This window comes from Centropristis striata, chromosome 13 (genome assembly GCF_030273125.1).
Source record: "Centropristis striata isolate RG_2023a ecotype Rhode Island chromosome 13, C.striata_1.0, whole genome shotgun sequence".
NCBI classification, from domain to species: Eukaryota; Metazoa; Chordata; class Actinopteri; order Perciformes; family Serranidae; genus Centropristis; species Centropristis striata.
In genome coordinates, this window is record NC_081529.1 from 9,518,845 (window position 1) to 9,545,432 (window position 26,588).

The window sequence follows — 26,588 nt, forward strand, 5'->3', positions numbered from 1 at the left end:
AAACATTCAAAGTGATGGTGGAAAAAGTAAGTGAACCCTTGATTTAATAACTGGTCGAACCTCCTTTAGCAGTAATAACCTCAACCAAACACTTCTGATAGCTGCTGATCAGACCTGAACAAGGTTCAGGAGGAATTTTGCACCATTTTTCCTACAGAACTGCTTCAGCTCAGCCATTATGGATAGGATGTCTGGTGGGAACAGCTCTCTGGAGGTCATTCCACAGCAGCTCTATTGGATTGAGTTCTGGGCTCCGATTGGACCACTCCAAAAGGTAGATTTACTTTTTTGAAGTAATTCTATAGTAGATTTACTTTGATGTTTCAGGTCATTGTCCTGCTGCATCACCCAACTTCAAATCTCATTTCATTGTTAGGACTCCAAATTTGCCAATTCCTTACTCCAATTAGCTCTTAATAGAGTCATTAGCCAAATGGTTCACTTACTTTTTCCACCATCACTTTGAATGTTTAATGGATGTATTCAATAAAGACATGAAATATTATAATTGTTTGTGTGGTATTAGGTTAAGCACATTGTGTTTGTCTGTACTTGGGACTTATATGCAGATCAGATCACATTTTATGACAAATTAATGCAGAAAACTCTGTAATTGCAAAGGGTTCACATACTTTTTCTTGCCATTGTATAGGCTATATTGTAACGTAAGTTGTCAAAGAGTTATTTCTGTTGTTTGTTTCCTGATGGTGCAGCGTTTCCATGAAGGTTTATTTTGATCCCCTCCATGCGGCCAATGAGGCAGTGTTTTATTTTCTTTTTTTTCTCTTATTACTGTTTTAATTATGTTCATGTGATAGGCGCATCCTTGCCATTGTAGCGCATATTTTACTCACTTAAGCTGTAAGCATTTAATTCATGTATTGTGTACATATTATTGTAATTGTTATGAGAATGTTTTGTATTTATGTGTTTTATTTTAGTTTTCTCGGCTCAATTAACGCCCGTAAACAGAATCCACGTTGAGTTTGTCTGTACATCTCAAGGAAAGTCATAATGACATTTGCTCATATGAGACAAAAGCAGACAGATACATAAAAGCTGTAAACTCTTCTACTTTAACAGCAGTTACTGGGGCAACATGGGAGGCTTAATGAGGGTGTTTGTGGCAAAGAAGTTGATGATTCAGAGCACCCTGAGCTGTTTTGATGAATAAGATTTTCCTAAGCTCAAAGGGATCAGTGGTCCGTGTCTGGAATCCCCAGCAGTATACTTACTGTCAAAATAACTAGTGTCTTCCTCCGACTCTAGGTGAGGAATGAACTCTGCCTTCTGTCTCAGCAGGCTGTTCCAGTTCACCTCTGTAAAGAATGAGTGCTGCTTCACTTCAAAAGCACCACCTAGAGGGCAGAGAAAAGGAGAGGGGGGAGACAAAGATAGACAGGTAATAACTGCAGCCCGTAAGCAAGCAGAGGCACTTTGAGCCAGACAGAAGTTGACTTATTTGGGTAAACTGAATCTGTGAGCCTACAGGCTGCATGACAGTCTTTGTTCTAGGTCAGTGATTCCCAAACACGGGTACTTGTACCCCTCGGGGTTCTTCTGTAGTTACCAGGGGGCAGGGGTTGATATAGTATTCAGATCCTTTACTTAAGTAAAAGTACTAATATCACAGTGTGAAATTTCTGTACTACAAGTAAAAGTCCTGCATTCAAAACATACTGAAGTAAAAGTACCAGTATCAAAATGTACTTAAAGTATCAAAAGTAAAAGTACTCGTTATGCAGAATGAACCCACTCAGATTGTTTTATACACTCCACAACAATTAGATTATTAATATTGATGCATTTATTATTGACGTTATTTAACTATTTAATACATTGTTACGTGGTTTCATTTATAAACATGTGTAATCATTTTAAATTTGTATATTTCTTCAAGTTAAATCTCAACCTGAAAAGTAACTAGAGGTGTCAGCTAAATGTAGTGGAGTAAATAGTACAATATTTGCCTCAAAATAAAGTACAAAAGTATCTGCATCAAAATGTAGTACCTAAAGTAAAAATACTTACTTTGCAGAATGACCGCACTCAGATTGTTCTATTTATTCCAAATATATTATTAGATTATATGTATTGATGCATTTATGTAAGCAGCATTTCATTTTGTAAAGACAGGGCTCACTTTTACTACTTAATATACTGTTATGAAGTTTAATAAAAAAAAAACACTTTTAATGATCATGTTTTTTATGATAAATCTCGACCTGAAAAGTAATTAAAGCTGTCAGCTAAATGTAGTGGAGTAAAAAGTACAATATTTGCCTCGAAATGTAGTGAAGTAGAAATATAAAGTTACATAAAATGGAAATAAATAAGTTAAGAAGTACAGGTACAAGTAGAAGTACAAGTACCTCAAAATTTTACTTTAATTATCACTACTTGATGGCCATGAATCGATACAATATTGCCATGCAAAATATTGCGATAATATGCTGTTTTGATTTTCCCCCCACCTCTATCAGAGACCAGGAATAAAAGTAAAAAATAACTGGTTGGAAACCGCTAATTTTCTGCAGCAAAGATACACAGAGCGCCTCTTCGGCCAATCAGCACCTACGTTTTTTTGGGTAACATTTGTTGCCACCCAGTTGCCATAGCGCTTCAGCCAATCAGCACTTCCGTTCCAGCCTCATCCATGGTCAAGCCAGTCTAACTTCTTCCTCTGTTTCGTGGCGAGTGGCAACCGGGTGGCAACACATGTTACAAAAGAAAACGGAGGTGCTGATTGGCCGAAGAGGCGCTCTGTGTATCTGCACTTGATTGCTCTGCCTCAACTACCGGCAGAAAATTGTAATTGAATTTTGCGAACTGAATTTGAAATGTGAGAACTGAATGTTCAGTTCCAAACTAATAAATTCAATTTCAAATTACAATTCAGATTCAAGTATTCAATGCAATGATTCAAATTGAACAATACAAATTAAAATGATGTGATTCAAATTCAGTTTTTTAATGCAATTACTCAAATTAAACAATTCAAATTCAAATATAAATAATTCAATGCATCAAATGACTGACCTGTGCCGAGTCGAACCAGTGGATTGGTCTGCAGAAGGGAGGAGATCAGGTGCTGGGCGTCAACAGGGAGAGCCTCATCCCCTTCTGGCCACACGATGTCATCTACAGGACACAGCAGAAGCAGAGAGAGAGAGAGGACATGAGGAACACACTACTGGTGAAGGGGTGAGGAAAGTGTGTCAATTAATACTAGTTCAGCTGAGACCTCTGACCTGTAATGACCTGCCCAAACAGTTCCTCTGTCGTGTCTCCAAAGAAAGGCACACAGCCCACCAGAAACTCATAGAGGATGATGCCCATAGCCCACCAGTCCACTGGCTTCCCATAACCCTGACGAAGAATAACCTCCGGGGCAATGTACTCTGGAGTTCCACACACCTGGAGGAAAAACAGCAACAATTGATTTCTTTTTTCTTCAAAAATAAAAATAAAAAAAATAAAAAAAACTCATAAAGGACGACTGGTGGGACTCGAACCCACAACCTTTGAATCACTTCCTTTGTGCTTATCTAGAAGTCCAATTGCTTCACAGAGCCATATTTTACTCACTTAAGCTGCAAACATTTAATTTTTTGTATTGTGTACATATTATTGTAATTGTTATGAGAATGTTTTGTATTTATTTGTGCTTTTTGTGTTCTATTGTAGTTTTCTCGGCTCAATAAACGCCCATAAACAGAATCCACGTTGTGGAAAGCAGACAGTCATACAAAAGTCCAAGAGTTGAACATACAATTTGGTATGAATTTTCATCAGGCAATATACAGTAAGTATATTTTGATACAAACACCAATCCAACATATGTACAAAGCCATACCAAGCCTTTCTTCTTTCATCAGTTGCTTTCCCTTTTTATTCTTATTTTACTTCAATGCTAATCAAACTATGCACAGATGAACAAAAGATGTCCCTTCAGCAGTTTAATGAGTTGGCATGCTAACTAATGCAAAACTGGTCTCCTTGGTTTAATGTACTGGATTTTGAAAGTTCCTTCAACGAGAGGGTTTTTAAAAAAATAAAAGCTATTAAAAAGGTGTATTTTATCTATAAAATAGTTAAAAGGAGTGGTTTTAAAAGATGGAGGCAGGGGATTCGGGCAGAGCTTGAGGGAGTGACACATTCTTTGGTCAATTAAAAAGTTAACTTAAAAACAAAAAATAAATTAAATGTGAGAATTTTTACGAGCTGATCTGGTCAGTTACCCGGAGGAGTTAAAAGGTGTAAAGATGGAGTACAATTTACAGTTAAAAAACCTTTTTATAGTGTAGAAAATAAATAGGACATAATAGAAAAATATTAATATAAAAGATAAATTTAAATTTTGATAAATAACTTAAATTATTAAAAAACATGTAGCTCTTAAATAAGTGCTACAGGATTTAAAACACAAAATTATATGTGATCAATGAGAAATTGAACCAACTACGAATTGTTAGTAATAGGGTTAGAATTCACTTTTCAACCAATCTTACAGAGTTGGGGCAACTGGTTGTAACCACTTCCTAGTCAGGACTTTCTTCCCTCCAACAAGCAATATTCTTAGTTAGTATGTGTCTGCTGTAGACTGGATATCTGGCACTATAATGCCTAAGTGTTCTGTCAGAACACCAAATGGAATAACAATACAGTTTCCAGTCTCTTTGTATTTCATGCCAATAAGAAGCAACACTTGATTTCATTAGTTGGCTGTTGGATTCAATCACCTAAAATCTTGTGAATAACATACAACCCCGCCCTGAGTTCAGATCACATTAAACCAGCTTGTCAATTTATTTTCTGCCTGTTGCTGACCCTGCATGAGAGACATGTGTATGGATCGTGCATATATCTGCCTGGCTGAGTAGATCACTTCAGAGATGCCAAGACAAGATGAAAGCCCCAGTGAGGCTTTTCATGTGCAGATGGGCATGCACTGAATGCTAACAGCTTTCTGGCCAACATAATGCATACACCACAAATAATGAGGCTTAAATTCAAAGTATGAGCAGTGACGGAGAGGCTGAATAAAAATAGCTTTACCTCGGAGAGAAATGATTATAATATCTGAGGAAATACCGCCCTTTTGTTGTGCCAACTGTTTTTATTCACACTGAGAATATGCCAATGACGGAGAATATCTTTGCATTAGAGACGAAGGCATCAAAGCATGTCACGTTTCATATTTAAACTTTTCTTTGAGTCTGCACTGCATCTAAACACACATTCCATTGTTACATTCCATATGTGATGATTGACACATTGAATGATTACGTTGAATGAAAAGTGGAGATCAATTAGAGCAACTTGTAAATGTAAAAATTTGGCTCCATGCAGGAGCTGTTTCAAGTGGATTAGGGTTTGAGTTAGGGATGGGCGTTTTGGAAGAAACCTGCCAACTCGAACATCTATAATGTTTATGATCAATTAATCTATTAATCGCTATGTTTTTACACATACTCCAGTATGTATAAAACATGCAGACATTGGCAAAATAAAATATGTATACACAGTACTCTGCAAAAGCCTGTTTTTATAACGAATGCTTTTATTTTGAAAGAACGAAAAGAGACTTCCTGTCGATCGTAAAACAAACTCAAGTGAGATGAAACAGTAAAGATAATGTCAAGGAGTTCAATGTTTTATGTTTTAGCCCCTGAAGAGGCATGCGGTTAGTTTTCACAGTAATCTTCATATTTAAATGTGTTTTGTGTTAATAATAAATAAAATAAGTTTTGGATCAAATTAAACCTAGTAATTGCAGTAATTGTAGTTACTAGTAATGCTAGCAAGGTTTGATGCAGTCAGCTAGTTTTGCTCAAATTAATCCTCTTGTATTTCTGTGTGTTTTATAATTGGTTGCAATACTAATTATAAAACACACAGAAATACAAGAGGATTAATTAACTTTCAGTTTGCAAACTGTAGCTTTATTCAACTTAATTCTCAGCTCATTGGCTTATTGACGTACGGCTGCAGAACTGAACGCTCAGCCATGTTTCAGTCCAGTGATACTGATACGCTGTCATTCTTAACGAACTGCTATCATTCCTATGCTGTCGTACCTGTTTATCCAAGAACTCCCGAGTGTCCTTCTCTATGTGTCCTTCATACAGGTTGGTGGTCAGACTCATCAGACCCATCTTAGAAAGGCCGAAGTCTGTGAGCTTGATGTGGCCCATTGAGGTAATCAGGAGGCTGAGGATAAAAACAGCAAAGTTTAGTTTAAGCTTTGTTTAAGTGTCTAGTAATGTATTGTCACACTTTGCATCAACTGTTTAACTCTTCGTCGTCTTACTTGTCAGGCTTGAGGTCACGGTGTACAATGCCATAGTTGTGTAAGTATTCCAGTGCGAGGACGGTCTCGGCAAAGTACATACGTGCCATTTCCACAGGCAGAGCCCCGATGTTCTTCAGCAGAGTGGCACAGTCTCCACCTGCCAGCACAATTCATTATTTGATTAGTTTTGCTGTTGACATTAGCAATTATCATGAATAACATGCACCACAGATGCCATCATGGGCTCTTATTCAGTTAAACTCTGCATGGTGTATTCAAGAATACCCTGCACATTAGAATTCTTTTTTCATTTCATTGGGAATTCAGATTATAGTCGTGGTTCCATTCAAGTTGAATTGAATTTTGATTTTTTTTTTAAATGTCGCATTAAAAAAAAATTAAAATTAGTTTCCATCAACTGGTTTAGAGCGAATCAACAAAGCTGCATAAACGTACTTTGGTCAGAAGATGGCAGTGTAATGTGTTGATGTAGGCTAATCTGTTAGTAAACAACTTAGCCACCCATGAGAAGAAATATGTCTAATTAAATTCAATTGGGTTAAGATAAATGTTTGCTACTTGTATTTTACATAAAAAATGTTCCCATCTCTCGTTTAGTGAAAGTAACTATTTTACAAAACAAGAAGATAAAAACCACCCCAAGCTTGCATTTTTCAAATTATGCATGCTCAAAAGACAAATGTATTAGCTACAAATTACTGTTTTCCAGTGACAACATGCTACATACTGACAACCTGCTTAGAATTAGTATATAAAGTGGATTGTGGAAGTTGACACAACATTATTCTTGTTTATTTATGCTTATTCAGAATCATAGCTAAACGCACAGAAGTTGAAAAGGTAACATCAATATCATATTTTTCCCTCTAGTTGACACGCACAGACACAGACACACAAAGAGACACACACACACACACACACACACACACACACACAAACACACACACACACACACATACAAACACACACACGCAGAGACACACGGACACACACACACACACACACACACAGACAGAGACAGAGACACACACACACACACACACACACAGACAGAGACACAGAGAAACACACACACACACACACACACATGCAGAGACAGAGACAGAGACACACAGACACACACACTCTCTTACCTTCTACGTACTCCATGACCATGCAGAGGTGCCGACGAGTTTCAAAGGAACAAAACATGGAGACGACAAAGGGATTTTCTGCAAAAGTGAGGATGTCTCTTTCCACAAAAGCCTGCTGGATTTGATTCCTCAGGATCAGATTTTGCTTATTGATCTTCTTCATGGCAAAGCGTTGACGTGTCTCCAGATGACGCACCAGGTACACGGCACTAGTGCACGCACACAACCACACACACACAACCACACACATTATTTTTATGTAGTGGCCACTGTGTTGCTTGTAAACATTATTTGTATCTCTGATAATTACAGATTTAATGTGAGTACATTTTTAATGATTTGCTCACCCGTACGCTCCATTACTGATCAGCTTGATGGTCTGGAAGTCTGCTTCTCCTGGTGGTTTCATTGTTTTAATCTTACCCTGTGGATCAAAATATCACCATATTGTGATTAAATATGACACAGTGTGAAGTTGAACAAAGCAACATGAAATAAATCACTAACATTGTCTCTTAACTAAGAGGAAACTTTCAGGTCTGAAAGGTGAAGCCAATGCAGGAGTGCCTTAAACCAGCATTGTTTTTAATGGCCAGCAGAGGGAGACTCCACTGTCTGCTGGAAGAAGTGACATTGTATAGAAATCAATGCAAAAATGTCCCTAATTCTCACTTTATTACCTCATTAAAGATTTCTATACTGAGTTTATGGTCTCAATCGCTAGTTTAAAGTCTTATATAATACAGGCTGTCCATGTTGTCAATTATGGTCACATTTAGAGTAAAGAAGATGATAAAGCAGGGTATTTTTAGGGTGTGGCTACCAGTTGACACACAGTATACTTGCACACCTTGAACTTGTTTTTGCGTGTTGTGCAAGTTTTTGTCTGGGAACACGAAAAGTTAGCTCATGAAAGTTAATTATTACATTTCGGTCATCTTTAATGTCTTGTTCAAAGACACTAAGGTGTTGGATATTCATTTTTCCATGACTATATTTGGTTTTAATGGTATTTTTGCTTGAGAAAATTAGCATCCCTGTTAATATCACAGTTAATGTGATTCCCAGATGCATAGCTACAATAGCTATTTTTTTTTTACAAAACTATGGTCTCAAAAAAAAAAAAAGACAATTTAATGTTAAAAGTGTAGATAATGGTTCAATTTAGAAGAAAACAGAAGATAAAGAATCGTATGATTTGGGGCGTGGCTACCTTTGATTGACAGGTCACTAACAAGGCGAGCCGTCATCAGGAGCGAAGCAGTACAGTGCGTATCCACGGCAACAAGACAATAAAGTTGAACATTTTGTTCAGTAAAAATGTCTTGTTCGCCGTTTGGTTGGACTAACAGACACTCCAAGGAGTCGCTGTTCATTTTTCAAGTAAGTAACGTACATTTTGTATTTGATTTTTGCCAAAATGAACATCCCAGTTAATGCTCCAGTTAATGCTAAAATGAATTAGCAGCGACTTCGCTGAGTCAGGTTGTGTCAGTGTCGCCAGATCCCTCTCGATCCTCCACAGTCCAAATATGGTCTGCTCCCCGTTTTCAAAAACAAGATCTATGGTGACAACATGATGGCTCCATGTCCTTCCAGACTCATCACAAGAAAACCTATTTTTTTCAGTTCTTTTGCCACTGTTAACAATCTGTACAGTTAACTGTAAGGCGTTTTCAATTCTACACTATACCCCCTCTCCCTCATTGAATCTTTTTTGCCTACTTTGCTTTATTTTGTCAGTTGAAAGCACGTCTAATGCTAGAGGGATGGCCCAGAGATGTAAGGAGGGGGGAGCCTTGTTTCTTTTTGTACTTCAGCATGAATTAGCTAAATTAGATGTACTGTTTGTACGCCAAGCCATTAGCAGATGAAGCAGGAATTTTAGTAACAAGCACCTTGGCAGGCCAGATTTTGCAAAATATAAAAGGGAAAGGATGGATGTGGGGATAGACTAAGCGGTGGAGAAATGACGACATAGAGAATTAATCTCACCTCTGTCGAATCATCTGTTTCAGGTGTCAGCGGCCCCTCGCTCTCGTAACTATCAAGGTTTACCATCTCTGATGAGAAGAATATGTCAGTTTAAATTAGCTGGAAGTTCACATATTTTCTAAATCTGTGTGTTGTGCAAAGTTTCTGTCTCTCTCACCTTCAATCGGGTCTCTGGTCAGTCCCAGCTGGCTGATGATGTAACGAGGAATGTCCGTTTTCATCAAGTGACCCTCCTTGGCGTGATCCTCTGCTGCCTCCAGCAGATGGTAGAACTCTTCTGGGTTAAACTCCTGGAAACCAGAGCGTTAAGACATGAGCATGATGTCATCAGGTGGAAAAATTTAAAGCTGGTCCATTAACACTGAACTAATGACATTCAATTAGACTCTGCAGGCTGGTTTAAATATAAATCACAAAATGTTTCCATGCCACAGTAAAGCCACAATGGCTGTGTTTAGTAGTTGTTGTTGATGATTCACTGCTTCTGGAGCAGCTCCAGGATCAGTTTCTGGAAGACACCATCACTGCAGTCTGTCCAGCCACAGGGGAGACTTGGCTGAACTCATAGAAACAAATCTGGACTCTGTTTTAGAACTGATATCCAGTTGTAAGCTATACTTTACAAGGTTTATATTCTGTTTAAACATACACAATTCTTGTTTTAAAGGACTAAAAAAGGTAAATGTTCCCAAGCTAATGTCAAATGTACAACAGATGCACCAGGGCTCAGTTAAATCCTTGTTATGGTTTGTTTGTGAACACTCCAATTGTACTCTGGTGTGGACCAAAACAACCGGTCTGAGACCATTTGCAAGAAGGGTCTCGGTCCATTTCCGGTTCGATTGCACTGTGAATATAATCTGAACCAATTACAGGACAATCTACACAGATCTACACAGAGTGACAGATGCAACATGACTGGGAGAGAACTGACTTGGACTTCAGCTGAAGTCTGATGCTTGATATCTGATATCTGATATCTTGACATCTGGGCCAAAGAACACATACGGGAGATGCTGAATAAAGTCCACAGGTTTATAAAATCATTCGAGATCAACCAGAGCAGAAAGGTGCAGAGTCAAGATAATATTTTCATGGTGCGTTCGGCTCCATGTTGATTTGTTCATTTCTGTGTTTACATTTTTCACTGCCAACTTTCCAACCAAAAAGAAATAATACTACGAGTATTTTTCCAGCCCTCCACCTTCGTAGACGCGCCTCTGCAAATCTTTTTTTGTAATTGGTCCGCTTACATTTCTGCACTGTCAAAGCAAACCAGACTGAATACAAAACGAACCAAAAGTATCAGTTTCACTCTGATTCAGATGAACCAAACAGACTGGGGTTGTGAAAGCGCCCTTAGACAACACTGTTTTTAACAACAGGTCACTTTTCTGCTTTATTTGTACTCTCCGTTTACATCCGACCACATTAGGCCTATATTACGCCTTCTTTTATCCTTATCTATCCTTAGGCCATTTTTTTAATACTGCATATATCTCTGCATATATTTTAATATATTTATTCATTGATGTTCATAACTACGACCTTGCAACAACACATTTAACCTATTTAACATGCTAACATATTTTTTCTACAATGTGCAATATCTGTACTTTCTGGAAAACAAACACAAAAAATATATGTTAATGTAGTAATGGAGTATGTTAATAAATGCCAGTTAGCAGAAATGTATGTATATAGTGTGTAAAGAATGTATGTATACATCTTATGTTTTTATATTCTTATTCTGTCTTCTATATCTATGTGTCTGTATCTTGTCTGTATCTTGGCAATTTCCCCACTGTGGGATAAATAAAGTAATATCTTATCTTATCTTAGACAACACTGCACCAGTGACAAGCTGTTATTATACCCTCTAAAGCAGCTATTCTCAACCTCGCGAGATGATTTCTGGGGGTCGCCAAATCATTTTGGAAGTCAGCTCTGTCTTCACTGTGTTAAAGTGTCCATGTGTTAATGTGTTTTAGTCTTTTTGGTCATTTAATGTATTTTTTGGTAATTTTGTGTCTTTTTGGGGCCATTTTGTGTCTTTTTTGGGCCATTCGTGTCTTTTTTGGTAATTTTGTGGCTTTTTTGGTCAATTTGTGTCTTTGTGTGCTCATTTTTCGTCATTTTGTGGTCAATTTGATTCTTTTTTGGGTAATTTTGTGTCTTTTCTGACAAATCCCAAAGTATCAAGTGCTTACTTTCCAAGGAGTCTCTGGCTTGAAGCTGACTGTTACACACTCAGGAGGTCAGAATGGACCTTTAAACTTATAGCAAAGGACTTAGATTAAAAGTAACAATAAAATTTAAAAAAAATATACAAATGCACAGACAGAGAGATGTTTTAGTTGTTGTCTGCTTCATTATTTGTCCAAAATTCGTCGTATCAACTGAGTTTGTATGATCTGAACTGTGAGATTGTGTTCAGTGAGCGGGGGTCGCGGACAACATGAATGTTAAATTGGGGGTCGCGACTCAAAAAGGTTGAGAACTACTGCTCTAAAGGTACAAATTTAGCACATTATTCTGAGAATATAGGTAAGGCTTACACCAGGCAGAGATTCAAAAATCCATGCTCCACCAAAGACTTTATGACCACATTTTGATGTATTACAGAGGCAGAATTAATTGATTGTGTCACCATGTTAATCCCTGGCTGCTGATCCAAACCTGGTTACTAACTATGTCAAAAACATGTAATGGATCGCCTACACTTTAATCCAACTGCAGTGATCTGCAGAAACGAGGGTGGCATCACATCCACGAATCAATTCTTCATGTCACCGCTTCAGCTGTCGCTCATAATCAAAAACTGTGGCGTGACTCATTGAGTGGGACACAAGACTGTTATACAACACAGTCACACGCATATCACCCCAGAAAAACAACCCGTTAGACAGACACACAGACTGCCTCCAACTTTAAATGATCATGGTCATGGTCCGTGTGAGTCAGACTGGAAGGCGGCCCAGCAGCAGGGGGGCGCTGCCTGCTATCACTCGTACTGAGGGGTAAATTTTAATCTAAATGCAAATGTATTCGCCATCCAGACAGACTGGACAGGCTCTTTTACTTCAATGTTTGCTTGTTTTGATTTTCTGCCCCCCGCTGTGTTATACATCGAAGTACTTAAATGCTTTTAATGGACAAACAAATGAGTATCTGTGCCTGTTTTAATCTAAAGAAAATCAATTTGTCTTTAGTCACAAGAGGGGCATGAGCTGTGAAATGTTCTGCGATAAAGGCAGCCTGTTCTCCTGTCAAAAACGTCAATATAGGTCTTGTGAACAGGCAGCGATGAACGAGCTATGTCTCCGTATTTCACCGGCTGCTGTAAACAACTTGCTGCATAGTGGTGATTGACAGCAGTGATTTTTCAAGAAAGTGACTGAAGACAAATCCAGCGACTGCTTCTTACTCTTCTTAAGAAGAGCCGCCGTTAGCAGCAGTTAGCTCTGTAGCAGTACAGTGTGTATGTGCTGCTGCAGGAGGTGTTCACTTAGCGATCTCTGTTTGTTTACACCAAGCACAGGACACTCTGTGCACAGTTAGCGTTGCCGTTAATTCACAATCACTATTATTATTATTATTATTATTATTATTATTATTAGTTTATTTAAAAGGGGACAGTGCAATTTCATAAAACACATGATTACACATGGTTAAAAAAGCCAGAGTTAGCCAGAAGGCTAGTTTTCATCTGTTGTCCCCTGGCCATGATGTAAAAAAAGCAGAGAATTACGAAACAAAAAACAAACAAACAAAAACAAAAAAACAAACAAAAAAAACCATGTACAATATACAAAATACATATACAAACACTTACGATCACTATGTTCATGATCAGCGGAGATTCTGTGCATAATTAGCCATGCTGCTTTCAGCTGCTGACGTTGTGCACAGTTAGCGACGGTGAAAACCATACGTCACCTCCAGAGTCTCTAAATCCCTCTGGAGGTTAACTTATAGTGGAGACACGCGGAGTGAGCGGACTTTTGAGAGGGTGTGGCCTGAGACTTTCCCGGTGGCCATTTTCCCCCCCTAGTATAAACACGGCTTTAACCTTACCAGGAAGGTTTTGCCCTAAACCTAGGTTAGTGGTTTCACAACATAAATCCACAGAAACTGCAGCCTTTTTTACAACCGCAAACCGTTCGTGTGTGCTAATTTTAGAACGCACTATTGTACCCAGAGCCGCTATATGTACCTACGAGCCGTAATTTGTGTTACTGACACACAACCTCTTCTGTAGTTTATGTTGGAGAACTTGTTGGATAAAGGGTGGGGTGGGATGGGGATTGTGAAAATGGCAGTAGAATAGGATGTAATCGTACCAGACACTCCAGAAGCCTGGCAGGCCGGGAGATGATGATGAGAAGCTTCTTGGCCAACTCTGTGACGAAGGCTACCTCCGAGCTCTCAGAACGCTCAAAGGCCTGAAAGAGAGACACACACAGAAAGACAGAGAGAGATAAACACAGCAGTATTTCTAAAAGTTTTCTTACACAGCACAAAGAGAGACAGAAAGACAGGCCGAGTGACAAAAGCTTCTAAAAGCTCTGACATATGAGAATGTCTGATCATTAAAAACTCGAGCAATATAATCGCACCAAAGCAGGCGACCCAGAGTAATCACAACGATCTAATCAACCCGTCAAAATGAGGTTGGTGATGAGATTGCCTGATACCTGTTATCTGCTCTAAGCTTAATTAGCCTCTTTTTAAAATCTCATCTCTCACCAAAGGCTTCACGAGTCTGTATGAAATTAGAAGACTTGAGTTGGATCTATCCTTCAATGTGCTCCCACGGCGTCACAGCAGAAGATTTGTCTGTTTTTGGTTTAATTTACCTGGTTGTGTGACTTAAAGATTTCAATGCTCATGCTAATATGCAGAGGTGGAAAGTAACTAAGTACATTTACTCAAGTACTGTATTTAGTACAATTTTGAGGTACCTGTACTTATACAGTATTTCCATTTTATGTATCTTTATACCTCTACTTCACTACATTTTAAGGCAAATATTGTATTTTTTACTCCACTACATTTATCTGCCAGCTTTAGTTACTTTTCAGGTTGAGATTAAACATAAAAACATGATACATTTAAAGAGATTAGACTTTTTTTTCAATTGAATTCTTGAACAGTATATATAGTAGATAAATGAGCCCTATCTTTACAAAACCAAAACACTGCTTACATAAAAGCATCAATACAAATATTCTTATAATACAATTTGATGATAAAAACAATCTGAGTGGGTTCATTCTGCATTAAGAGTACTTTTACTTTTGATACTTTAAGTACATTTTGATGCTGATACTTTTGTACTTTTACTTCTGTAAGTTTTGAATGCAGGACTTTTACTTATAGTGGAGTCATTTCACAGTGTGGTATTCATACTTTTACTTCAGTAAAGGATCTGATCTGCCAATCATATCTGCCAATATGATACCTTAGCTTTTGATTCCCATCCTTGAGAATTATTCTGAAGCCAGCATATGCAAATATTGGTGGCACATTTTTATGTGAAAAATAGATTTTTTAGACCATTTTGCCATGGCACAACAAGCTGTAAACACTGACATAATATCACCACATAGAGCAGATGGCAAACATGCATTCACACCAAACCAGACGCTGCAGTGACAAATGCCAGTCCTTCACATCATTTGAATGACAGGGGATGCAAAATAAATCAAATTGCCTCAACGTAGGCATTACTAAATTGGTAAAATGTGACATAAAAAGATATTTCTGTTGTTTTTATTCTCCTGTCATTTATATTATTTAATTTTTCAATAGACAAATACATACAAAAATACTCTTTAAATATATAACACATAAATAGAAAACTAAATGAATACATTTCTACAATTATTTTTTATTACCAAATAAATAAAACAAAATTAAATAGGAAAGTAAATAAATAGAGTTATTTATAAATTCCTAAATTTCTATGTAATATTATTTCTTATTTCTTATTGCCTATTTATTTTTATTACAATTAATGGGAAATGTATTTATTTATGGAACCATTTATAATATATAATCATATATATATAATACCATATTTCAAAGTTGGCAGCTTTAATCTTTCATCTACTTTTTTGTATAAAAACTAATGGTGCAGATAAAAAAAAGTTTCCTTATTTTTGCATTTATTTATTTTTTTGTCCTTAAAATTGTTAATTGATAACTGTCTTTAGTCGGTGCTACAGGCACATTTTAGTCAGCACCCAAAATGAACTTTCTGGTGGCAGTCAGGTCTTAGCTGCTCTAACATGAGTTTTTTTGGTATTACATCTTTTCTATCTCACATCATTAAGAAGCTTCTCCAGGTTCTCCTGCAGCTCAAAGAAGTAGACGGAGGTGATGAGGCCCTCACGGGATTTGGCCAGGCAGTCTCTGGACAGCTCTGTGATCTGGTGGTGAATGAAGCTGAGGACTCCGTCGGCCAGTGGAAGAACATTTTCAGGAGAGAAAGCGTGGATGAACTCAGCCAGCCTCCCCTCCATCTGTGCTGTGGCCTGAGAGAACAAAAGCGATGTGTTAGGGCAGGAAGAAAGAGATTTTGAGAAAGGGGAGTGGAGGTATAAGCAACGGAAATTAAGTTTTGGGAAAAAATTGAATTTCTTTAGAAGACCCAGAGGTAAGTGACAGAAAGTTCAGAAAGCTATTTCATTTGTAACCCTGCTGCTTTACACAGACTTCAATGCAATGCCGTATTTTTTCCCCATTTGACTCATGAAAGAACAAGCCCGAAAGAGCTTTTACCTCGAATGAACTCCAAACTATAATGCCCAATTTCCTAAGGCTCGATTTTTATCTCGTGGAAACTGTCGGCCCACTTCCTTTTGAAACCACCCTCAGAGCGCCAAAAGAGTGAAAGGGAGAAAAATGAGGCGAAAATGAAAGTCTTTTTATTGAACTTTTCAAAGTGTGGCAGTGACTAAACTTAATATTCTCTGTGACAGGGTGAACGTATCGCGACGTGCAGTGCCACATAATCTTGTTTGCTATGGTTTAGCAGCCCCCATGGCACTATTTTTCCCTTTCTTTTTTTACTGTGTTTTTGTTTCGGTTATGACTGTGTTTACTGTGCATTTGTTCAATACAAATCTCGGAACATGCTCAATCATAAATTATATCCCCTTTTTATTTCACTAAAATATGAGCTTTGACTAAATAGGATTAGAACGTCATTGTGGCTTGAAAGATTGGTTTAATGCTCTGTAGGCTTATGGATTTGCTCACTGTTGTGTGTATCTTTATTGAATATGATGTTTATCACAAAGCAGCTTTGCGTGTGTGTACACGTCTCACCTTTGGAAAGCGCTCTTTGTACACATGGTTCATCATGACTATCTCATTATCATAGCAGGAGGAGGAACGTCCCGGGCTGCAGAGGGAAAAAGAAAAACAGTTAGTAATATATGTCTCAACTATGCTTGAGATTGCATCAGCCCTGGAAATGAGCTGATAATAACCAGGTCACTTTACTGGTTTATTTGCATTATCTGTTTACATCCTACCACATTAGGCCTTTATTAGGCCTTCTGTATTTTTCCTATATTATATATGTCATACACCACTTATATATTTAGATATATTTATTCATTGATGTTCATACCACGCCACCTAAATAGGTTTAATACCTATTTAACATGCTAAAATATATTTTCGCCAATGTGCAATATCTGTATTCAAAGTACTCTCAGGAAAACAAACAAACACACAATATATTAGTAATAAATGCCAAATAGCAGAAATGTATCTATATAATGTGTATAATGTTATTCTTTTATATTCTTATTCTGTCTTACTTTGTGCCTGTATCTTGAGCTGCTGTGACAACTGAATTTCCCCACTGCGGGATAAATAAAGTCATATCTTATAAAAAGAGAAATTCTGTGGTTCATGCATATCAAGACAAGCTCAACTTCAGTACGCTTGTTTGTGGTAGCTAATATTAGCTAACGTAAGCTAGCTTCAAAACTGACATTGCTGAGTCAGTTTGTTGACTTTTTGACTCTTTTTCTCCCACAACTGTCACTTTATCTTGCATGAAAGGAGAGTAAAACACTTTTACATATAAGAATATTAATTTTATTTATGATTTAAAATGAGCCTGTAACTTTTGCTGAACTGTTCATATTGAAGCATAGTGTCATGGTAGCACAAGTCAGCTAAATGGCTGTTTAGTGCTCAATATATCTTAACAATTTTGTGATAAAAGCACCAAATTTGGATGAATCTATTTGGATCAAAACTGGATATTGGGCCATCACAAACTCAGATTCTGGTTGCCGTGGCAGCCATTTTTTCAAAATGGCCACAAGTATTTGGACCCAGGTGCAATAATGGACATCCTATAACCCTGAGAACCAAATAAATTACTCACTCACACTTTTACAGTTAATTGGTCATCTCATTATATTATAATGTTATTATATAGCACCATGAATCAGTATGTCCCAAAGCCCAGAAATGAGTTAGCATTTTTTCAAATTAAGGTTCTTTCTTCTCAAAGTCAACGAGTGTTTTTGAATGGTTGTGGTTTGATATCTTAATACAACCTGAAGGGATTTTCAAATTTTGCAGTGAAATCAGTTGTCTTCTTAAATATAATCTTGCTAAACAAAACGTGTAAGTGACATAAATGTATGTTTCCCACAAAGCTTATTTTCTGCTATATTCCTAAATTCAAAACCTGTTTGTTTTCAGGATGATTTTTTGTGGTTAGCCTAAAAAAAAAAAAAAACATCATCCCTGCAGCACTCTGCATGTGACAATGACTAAAAATTGGCTAACATTAGCCCACCCAAGCTAATGGTTTTATTGATAAATTCACCTTTTTATTTGTAAGAGGAATGGGAATGTGTCATTTCATCTCACTTTATATTGTGAATTACAAAGCAACATCCAGTTTAAGAAGAAAAATTGTTATAATTTATAATGTTAAAATGAACCCCACAATGGCCACGAGATTAGAACACAAGTTACCGGTCCAAACCAAGAAGGAAGTCAGTTACATCATCTCACTTTAATGATGACCTTATCTTGATGTAGCCTACATTTATTACCTTTCTCTATTTAGTGGTACATTTTAGGTGCTGATTTAATCTTAAGCATACTTCCGTCATGTTAGCTTTAAAACAGGTTATATAAAAGCAATAACAAGATCAAGCAGGGGCAACCCCTGTAAATCTGCTTTGAAAGAGTCCTTTTAAAAAGAGGATAGTGCTTTTGGGGCAGCTCAAGCCGCTGTTTAATCTCATGGGTGGTGCTACTGTTGCTGACCTGAGACTGCGGGAGCGCGGGCGCATGTGGGGAGAGCAGCGGCCTCCGTCGTCATCCGTGATGCTCTCGGTGCTGCCAAAGTGCTTGGATAAGAAGTGGAGCTCGTCCATGGTGGGCTGGAAGGGCAGCTGGTGCAGCCGCTCCTGAGAGGAGCTGGAGGACTGGAGCGAGGGAAGAGGAAGAGAGGCAGGAGCGAAGGGTGGAGGAGGAAGAGGAAGCAGACGTGGGTGGGGAGAGGATTAGAGGGGTGAGGGAGCGGAGGGGAAGCAGAGGGAAAAGTTGGCAGATGAGGAGGGGAAACAAGAATATTACAGCGGGTGTTGGCGGGAGTTGGACGGATAAACAAGAAAAAGTGCCAGAAAATACACGACAACAAACAAAACTCCAGCAACTGTCACCCTCCTATGAGGGACGAAAATTGATAAATAAATAAACAAATGTAGAAATAATAATTAAATAACTAAATGTATAAATGAAAATAAACAAATAAATAAATGTAGAAATAAAAAATAATAATAAATAATTCAATGTATAAATAAATAAATCAATAAATAAATCAATAAATGTACAAATAAAAAAATAATAAATAAATAAATGTAGAAATAAAAAAATAATAGATAAATGTAGGAATAAAAAATAACAATAAATAAATAAATGTAGAAATAAATAAATAAATGACAATGTAGAAATAAATAAAAACAGAAATACCTCAATAAATAGTAAAATACATGTAAAAATATAGTATTATTTATTTATTTATTTTATTCCTACATTTATTCATTTTTAATTTATTTTTTTAATTTATTAATTTATTTTTTTCTACTCATGTCCTTTTTCGTCCCTCATAAGACGCAACTAACAGATCCATTATTACAGTATTTACACGCTCCAGATGAGAAGCTGAGAATTGAAATGTTAATGAAGTCCGGTGAGCCTGCAGGGTTCAGACCCATCAATCCGTCTCACCTCCTCATTTGCCTTCATCAGAACAATGAGACCTGAACCTCTTCCACTTACTTTGCTAACCAGAAGATCGATCACTGATCAATCAAACGGGCAGACCTAAAAGGGTGGACAGGAGACGAGTGGACTGTTTTTCTTTGTCTTTTTCATGCATGACCAGGTTTTTCCACTGATTGTACAAATGTTGCTCTACCTATCCATTACTCTAACCATGGGTTTTGTTCTGCTTTTCCCAGAACTGTGACATCTTTTCTTCTATTTTCTGTTCAAGCTCTGTAAATAGCGCTTTCTTGTCTATTCAGCCAAAGCAGCTGTTGTGACCAGCAAGGTTATTATAGTTAACGAAAAACTAACAAAATAACGAAAACAAGAAATGAAATAACATTTTCGTTAACTGAAATAAAAATAAAAACGAGTTTTTAAAAAAACGATAACTAACTGAAACTGCATTGTGTGGTTACAAATCTCGCTAAAACTAACTTAAATTATAGTGAAAATGTCCTTCGTTTTTATCTTTTTTCATACGTAAACCTTTTGGTTGATATGAAATCTATTTCATCTATCTGGTTTTATGACTTAATAAACTTATTGGAGCTGAGATGGATCAGACAAATAAAGATAAAGATAAAAGAAATAAATAATTAAAACTAACAAACTCACTCTAAAAACTAATGACACTAACTGAATCTGAAAACAAAAATTGACAAAGAAATTAAAACTAAAACTAATGAAAAATCCAAAACTATTATAACCTCGGTGACCAGCATACGTAGCAGTTCATATGAATGGGATTTTAGACCAAGCATGTAAGCTATCTGTGGGTTATGTACAGTATATTGTGTACGATTGTATGATAATCATACACAAAAAACAGCTTTGTCAACAACATTTTGGTGATTGAGGAAAGGCTTTAAAAAGAAAGTATTGACAAAGGTTAAAACAAGTAATGGTTTTATGGAGAGTTATGTTCCAGGCTGTTTGTCCCTGTTTTTAGTCCTTGTGCTAAGCTAAGCTAACAGGCTGCTGGCAGTAGAATCACCCATCTGATTTAACTGTTGATAAGAAAGACAAGAACCGGGGAGAGTACCTTCACCATTCATGCCAACAGGCTATCCTTTAGTGATAGAATCTTTTGGGTGGAAATGTATTTGATTATTATTTATACCACTGAAAATGGGGTGGGGAACTGCACACCAGCTCAGTCTCATTTATAAAAGTCAGAGTATTGAATATCTATTTTCTATTAGTATGAAATATCTATTTGTTTCTAATAATAGCATCTGGCTATATTTAGCCTGTGTTAAAATGACTGTGAGGTAGAATGTGATCCATCTCATGCAAGCTTCTCCTCTCCTGTCCTCCTCCATTCATCATCTAAGCCTCAGTCCACAGCCACATGGAGAGAACAGGCCTCTGACGTGTTGTTACGCAACAAGACACACCAAAAGACACAAGGGAAAGAAATAGAAGTGGAATCAGTTTAATATACTGTGTTAGTGTTTTAAGTTAAAGATTTGGAGACAGATGACGAGGCTTGCTTTGGACATAACTATAATGCATGTGGAGTGAAGTGAAGTCTTGGCATGGTGAGAATCTGATGAATGGTGTGAATGAGACTCTAGAGATTATACTGGTGCTAATTTATTACACCACCAGACATGTTGCAAATATGTCTTATTAATGGAAATGGGTTATAAACTGAATGTTATTTCAAATTCTCAATTATATAAGGTCAAGTTTGTATCCGTACAGCTAGCTGAAGTTAGAAGCTAGAAGTTTGAGCCATTTATCTGTTTTGTTTAGCTTACTTTTTCAACAATTTCTTTACTTTTATCTAACTATTTCAGCTATTTAATTTGCCTACTTTTAGCTAACTAATTGATAGAGGTAGATACGATTTTATCCCAATACTTGAGTCATGAAATGATATAGTAGTATATCAAACAGTATTTGCAAACAGTATATTGCAATTTAACTGTTTAACTACATTTTGTGTCCACAAAATTAAATTAACCTAAATACAGAAACTTCCCAGTGTTTCTTCGACAATCCTCTAGTTTCATATGATACCAGGATCTCCAGTCTATTCCTAAAAGTGAGCCCGCTACAGCCTTCAAAAATGCTAAATGTCGTACTTGGCGACCATGAATCGATATATTTATTGCCACGCAAAATATCGCAATGCTATGCTGTATCGATTTTTACCCCACCTCTAGTAGTTGAATTTAACAGTTTCGTTACTGTTAGTTGACTCTTTTAAGTCCTTTTAGCAAATCATTTCAACTATTTGATTTGTCAACTTTTAGCAAGCTATCAAGTCTCTTCTTCTCTCAGTTTGTTAGGCATTATAATAAAGTAAAGATCAATGTCCCAACAGTTTGAGTTACTTGAGATTAGTTGTTGGTTGAGTTAAGAACCTCCCAGCGATTGCATATTGTTGTATAGGTTACCCCTGTTTGGGATTCCCTGATTTATATGATGGGTAGGCAAGGAAGTGATTTACCGTTGAGCTGGGAGTGTTGGTGCCATATCCAGATGATGGCAAAGATGCTAAAGACCATCGTCGTCCGTCCGCTCTGTAGAGAACACAAATGTTACATAATTTAAAAACCTAAAAATGCATACATTTTGTTGTAAACTCCAGATCATATAGTATTAGCATCCAGTGGTGGAAGAAGTATTCAGATCTCTTACTTCAGTAAGTACTAAAAGTACTAATACCTCACTGTGAAATTACTCCACTACAAGTAAAAGCCCTGCGTTCAAAACTTACTAAAGTAAAAGTACAAAAGTATCAGCATCAAAGTGTACTTAAAGTATCAAAAGTAAGTACTTGTTATGCAGAATGGACCCACTCAGATTGTTTTATATATTCTAAATATATTATTACATTATTTGTAAATGGTAAATGGACCTGCACTTATATGTCGCTTTTCTAGCGCTTTACACTACAGACTGCGCTCATTCACCCGTTCACACACACATTCATACTGGTGGCAGTGGCTACCCTAAACGGTGCCACCTGCCACCATTGGGAATTCATTCACACACCGATGTGCATCGGGAGCAATTTGGGGTTCAGTATCTTGCTCAAGGATACTTCGACATGTAGGCTCGTAGGGATCGAACCACCGACCCTCCGATCGGTCGGCAACCCGCTCTACCAACTGAGCCACAGCCGTATTGTTGTTTGATGCATTTATGTAAGCAGCATTTTAATTTTGTGAAGGCAGGGCACATTTAATTAATTAATATACTGTAGTTAGATTTCATAAAAAAAAAATATCACTTTGGGGAGGCTGTGGCTTAGTTGGTAGAGTGGCCACCCATTGATCGGAGGGTCGCTGTTTCGATCCCTGACCATGGCAGCCTACATGTCGAAGTATCCTCAGGCAAGGATACTTCGACACTGAACCCTAAATGAATGAACTCCCAATGGTGGCAGCGGGCACCAGTATGAATGTGTGTGTGAACGGGTGAATGAGCACGAGTCTGTAGTGTAAAACGATTTGGATAAAAGTGCAATATAAGTGCAGTCCATTTACCATTTACTTTAAATTGATCAAATATTTCATGTTAAATCTTGACCTGAAAAGTAACTAAAGCTGTCAGCTAAATGTAGTGGAGTAAAAAGTACAATATTTGCCTCAATATGTAGAGAAGTAGAAGTACTCAAGTACAGTACTTAAGTAAACATACTTACCACCACTGTTAGCATCAGAGTATTGTGTATACTATATTTAATATTCTAGAGTCTGAACAAAATATTATTTTTAGTACCTGACTGTAAGACAAAACACTGACAGCAACACATTTTCACATATCTAAACACTTCTCAATGTCAGCTACAGTAACAAAAAAAGAAAAAGAAGAAGAAAGCCCAATGACTTATAACACATTTAGTTTGTCCCAGGAGCCTATTTTCAGTGAGGAGAGCACAGAGGACTCATTCATTGTGCTTCTATGTGCCTCGATCTCACAGTGACAGGCAGGCAGACGGATCTGATAAACGAGGACAGAAGATTTACACTCCCAACACTGTGTCTGACTGAGGAGAGACAGAGGTAAATAACAGTCTAATTGGCCGTCTTCACATACATCTCTGCCTATATGCATGCAGTGACGGCTCGCCCTTCTTTATGCATCCATACTATGACTGGACCACTTTTCAGAGTCTCACACTACTGCAGTTTTCCTTAAATATGGTCTTTCTTTATGGACTTCAGTAGGGATGGGCATTTGGAAGAAATCTGCCAACTCAATTATCTATAACGTTAACGATCAATTAATCGATTAATCGCTATGTATTTATACATATTCCAGTACCGGTATGTATGAAAACATGCATACATGAGCAAAATAAAAAATATATATACAGTACTATGCAAAAGCCTGTTTTGATAACGGACACTTTTATTTTGAATGGATCAGAAAGAGACTTCCTGTCGATCGTAAAACTAACTCAAGTGAGATTAAACTGTAAAGATAACATCATGTTTTATGTTTTAGCCCCCGAAGAGGCATGAGGTTAGCTTTCACAGTAATCTTCATATGTAAATGTGTTTTGTGTTTAATTAAGTTTTGGATCAAATGAAACACTTAACGTAATTAATGCTAGCAAGATTTGATACAACAAGCAGGTTTTGCTCTAATTAACACTCTTGTAATTTCTGTGTGTTTTATAATTGTTATTGCAGCTTTCAGTTTGCAGACTGAAGCTTTATCCAACTTAATTCTCACTTTAAAATAAAAAATACACGGATCGATTAAAAATCTCAGATGATCGACCAAACTCTTAACCACCATTAATCGATCATCGATGTAATATTCCCTCTCTAGACCTCAGTATGAACAGGCATATATTTCATATATTAAACAACATTAATACCTTCTATTACGAGCTCAAATGCAAAAACACATGCTTACAAATAGATGCACGTATTCATGTCCCCGTGCCCACAAATGCTAACATACAGCGTCACCAGAGCAGATTGAATAAACACGGACACGCTGTGAATGTAATGGCTTGGCCCTGTCATACATGAGTCAGCCTGGCACACTGTGAGGACCTGTGAGTGCAGCGGGAGGCTCCCTGCTCCCCGGGATGTGAGAGACCTCGCACAACAACAGATCCACACCTCTCCTGTGATCTCTGATGCTCCCTTGTTTTCTCTCCTCTCCTCCCTTTGTCACACACTGACTTGACTTCTGTCTGTTTCCCCTCGAATGTCTCACTTTCTGCCTCTCTCACATCTCTGGCACAAACACAAGTGTGCATGTAATTACACTCAACATATGTAGTGATAAAAAAGAAGCAGTGACCTTCTGGAAGAGGCGAACGAGAAGTGTGCAGGGTTGCTGGGAGAGAAGTTTCGTGGGCTGTCCAGAGGGCTGCTCCCTGGGGGGACAAGAAGACATGCACAGAGGATGAGACACGGGGAAGGGAGACGAAAATGCTCACATTGTGACCAGATGACGACAGAAAAACAATTCTGTGGTTCAATACGACAGTGTGACTATTCATAATCATTGGGTTTGCAGGGGTAAAAGGGTGTGAAATTGATTTAGATTTTTTCTAAATCATAAAGGCCTATCATTGATTTTCAGACTGATGAAAGCTTTGCAGCCTAAACTTTATTTGCTCTGCCTAAGAGATTAGATTGGAGGCTTTTTCATAGATGAATGAATCAAGCAAGTTAACTGAAGGGAGCAGCCAAAGTAAAGATGATGTATAATCTATACGCCACCCTTCAGATTTCGGTTTTGGGGATCAAAAAGTATGTGGCGCCAACATGAGAGCAGCTTAGTCAAGTCCTGGACATTGAAAAAAAAAAGGTCAAAACATGGATTCTATAAATTAATTGGACAAAGTAGAGCAACGTTTTGACGCCTTGAGTTTGTAATTTTTGTTTGTGTTTTTTAAATCAGAAGTGACACTTTTTAATGAGAGGGTGGAGCTGAGGCAGAGGACATAAACTCATCAGCTCATGCAGGCGCTAGCTTGGTTAACAAGCTGCATCCATATTTCAAAAAGAGTTTACTCTAAATGGGACAATATTTAGCTAAATTAACATCATGGTGTATTGAAGAACACTCAAAGCTACCAACTGAGACCATAAACCAATTAAAAATATATTTACTAAGGTAATAAATCAAGTGAGAGGTAGGGTCGTTTTCTCATAGAATCCTATGGAGTCTGACTTTTTTTGCAACCAGTGAAGTCGCCCCCTGCTGGCCACCAGAAATAATTGACTTGACGTCACTTTATTAAAGGAGCTGCTGTAACCTCTAGGATAATCACAGCCTCATGAAACTTTACAACCATTAACTAGAGACCAGAGCATTCAGAGGATGTCTGACTTTCATAGGTATATTGACAATAAGGGGGTTTCTCAGCAGTTTCCACGACAAAAGTACATGCCATCTAATTGCCAAAAAATGCAATTCTTGCAGAAATGTCCACAATGTCAAAGGTTTTGACACCAAATCACAGCATGGCTTCTGTCTCTGGTGTTCCTCAAGGTCTTAGTGCAGACCTGGGCATTAGGCAGATAAATAAATGGAAAAGTGAGATTATGAATGGAATTTGTAGTAGTGATTTTTTTTATTTTATTTTTTTTACTTTTTACTATAGTTAACTTACTCCACATTAACATAGTCTTATCACATGTATTCTCACAAGTAGCAGCTCTAAAACATGTAATTCGTTGCATTTTAAGTGATGAACTTAATATTGAGCAGAATTAAGTTCAGAGTATTGGTCCGGCCCTCCGCTCCTCCCTGGCTTAGAAACTTAATGTGTTTTTTGGAGGGATTTTTGAGCATTTTGAATCTACCAACTCTCAAAAATGGTAAAATACATTCAGTGG

At 37.4% G+C, this 26,588-nt stretch overlaps 1 protein-coding gene across 1 annotated transcript in view; it reads right to left on the reverse strand.

Annotated features, from left to right (window-relative positions):
- The window catches only part of LOC131983103 (microtubule-associated serine/threonine-protein kinase 1-like), a 72,375-nt gene that overhangs the window by 13,295 nt on the left and 32,492 nt on the right, over window positions 1–26,588 (reverse strand). Inside the window, exons 4-18 of the mRNA XM_059347702.1 lie at window positions 25,042–25,117; window positions 22,223–22,295; window positions 18,757–18,917; window positions 16,780–16,855; window positions 15,774–15,983; window positions 13,788–13,889; window positions 9,602–9,734; window positions 9,445–9,512; window positions 7,797–7,873; window positions 7,450–7,658; window positions 6,314–6,452; window positions 6,081–6,213; window positions 3,252–3,417; window positions 3,040–3,141; window positions 1,236–1,358 (exon numbers count right to left, since the gene is read on the reverse strand). Of these exons, the coding sequence (XP_059203685.1) occupies window positions 1,236–1,358; window positions 3,040–3,141; window positions 3,252–3,417; window positions 6,081–6,213; window positions 6,314–6,452; window positions 7,450–7,658; window positions 7,797–7,873; window positions 9,445–9,512; window positions 9,602–9,734; window positions 13,788–13,889; window positions 15,774–15,983; window positions 16,780–16,855; window positions 18,757–18,917; window positions 22,223–22,295; window positions 25,042–25,117 (1,848 nt within the window). The remainder of the gene's footprint in view (window positions 1–1,235; window positions 1,359–3,039; window positions 3,142–3,251; window positions 3,418–6,080; window positions 6,214–6,313; window positions 6,453–7,449; window positions 7,659–7,796; window positions 7,874–9,444; window positions 9,513–9,601; window positions 9,735–13,787; window positions 13,890–15,773; window positions 15,984–16,779; window positions 16,856–18,756; window positions 18,918–22,222; window positions 22,296–25,041; window positions 25,118–26,588) is intronic.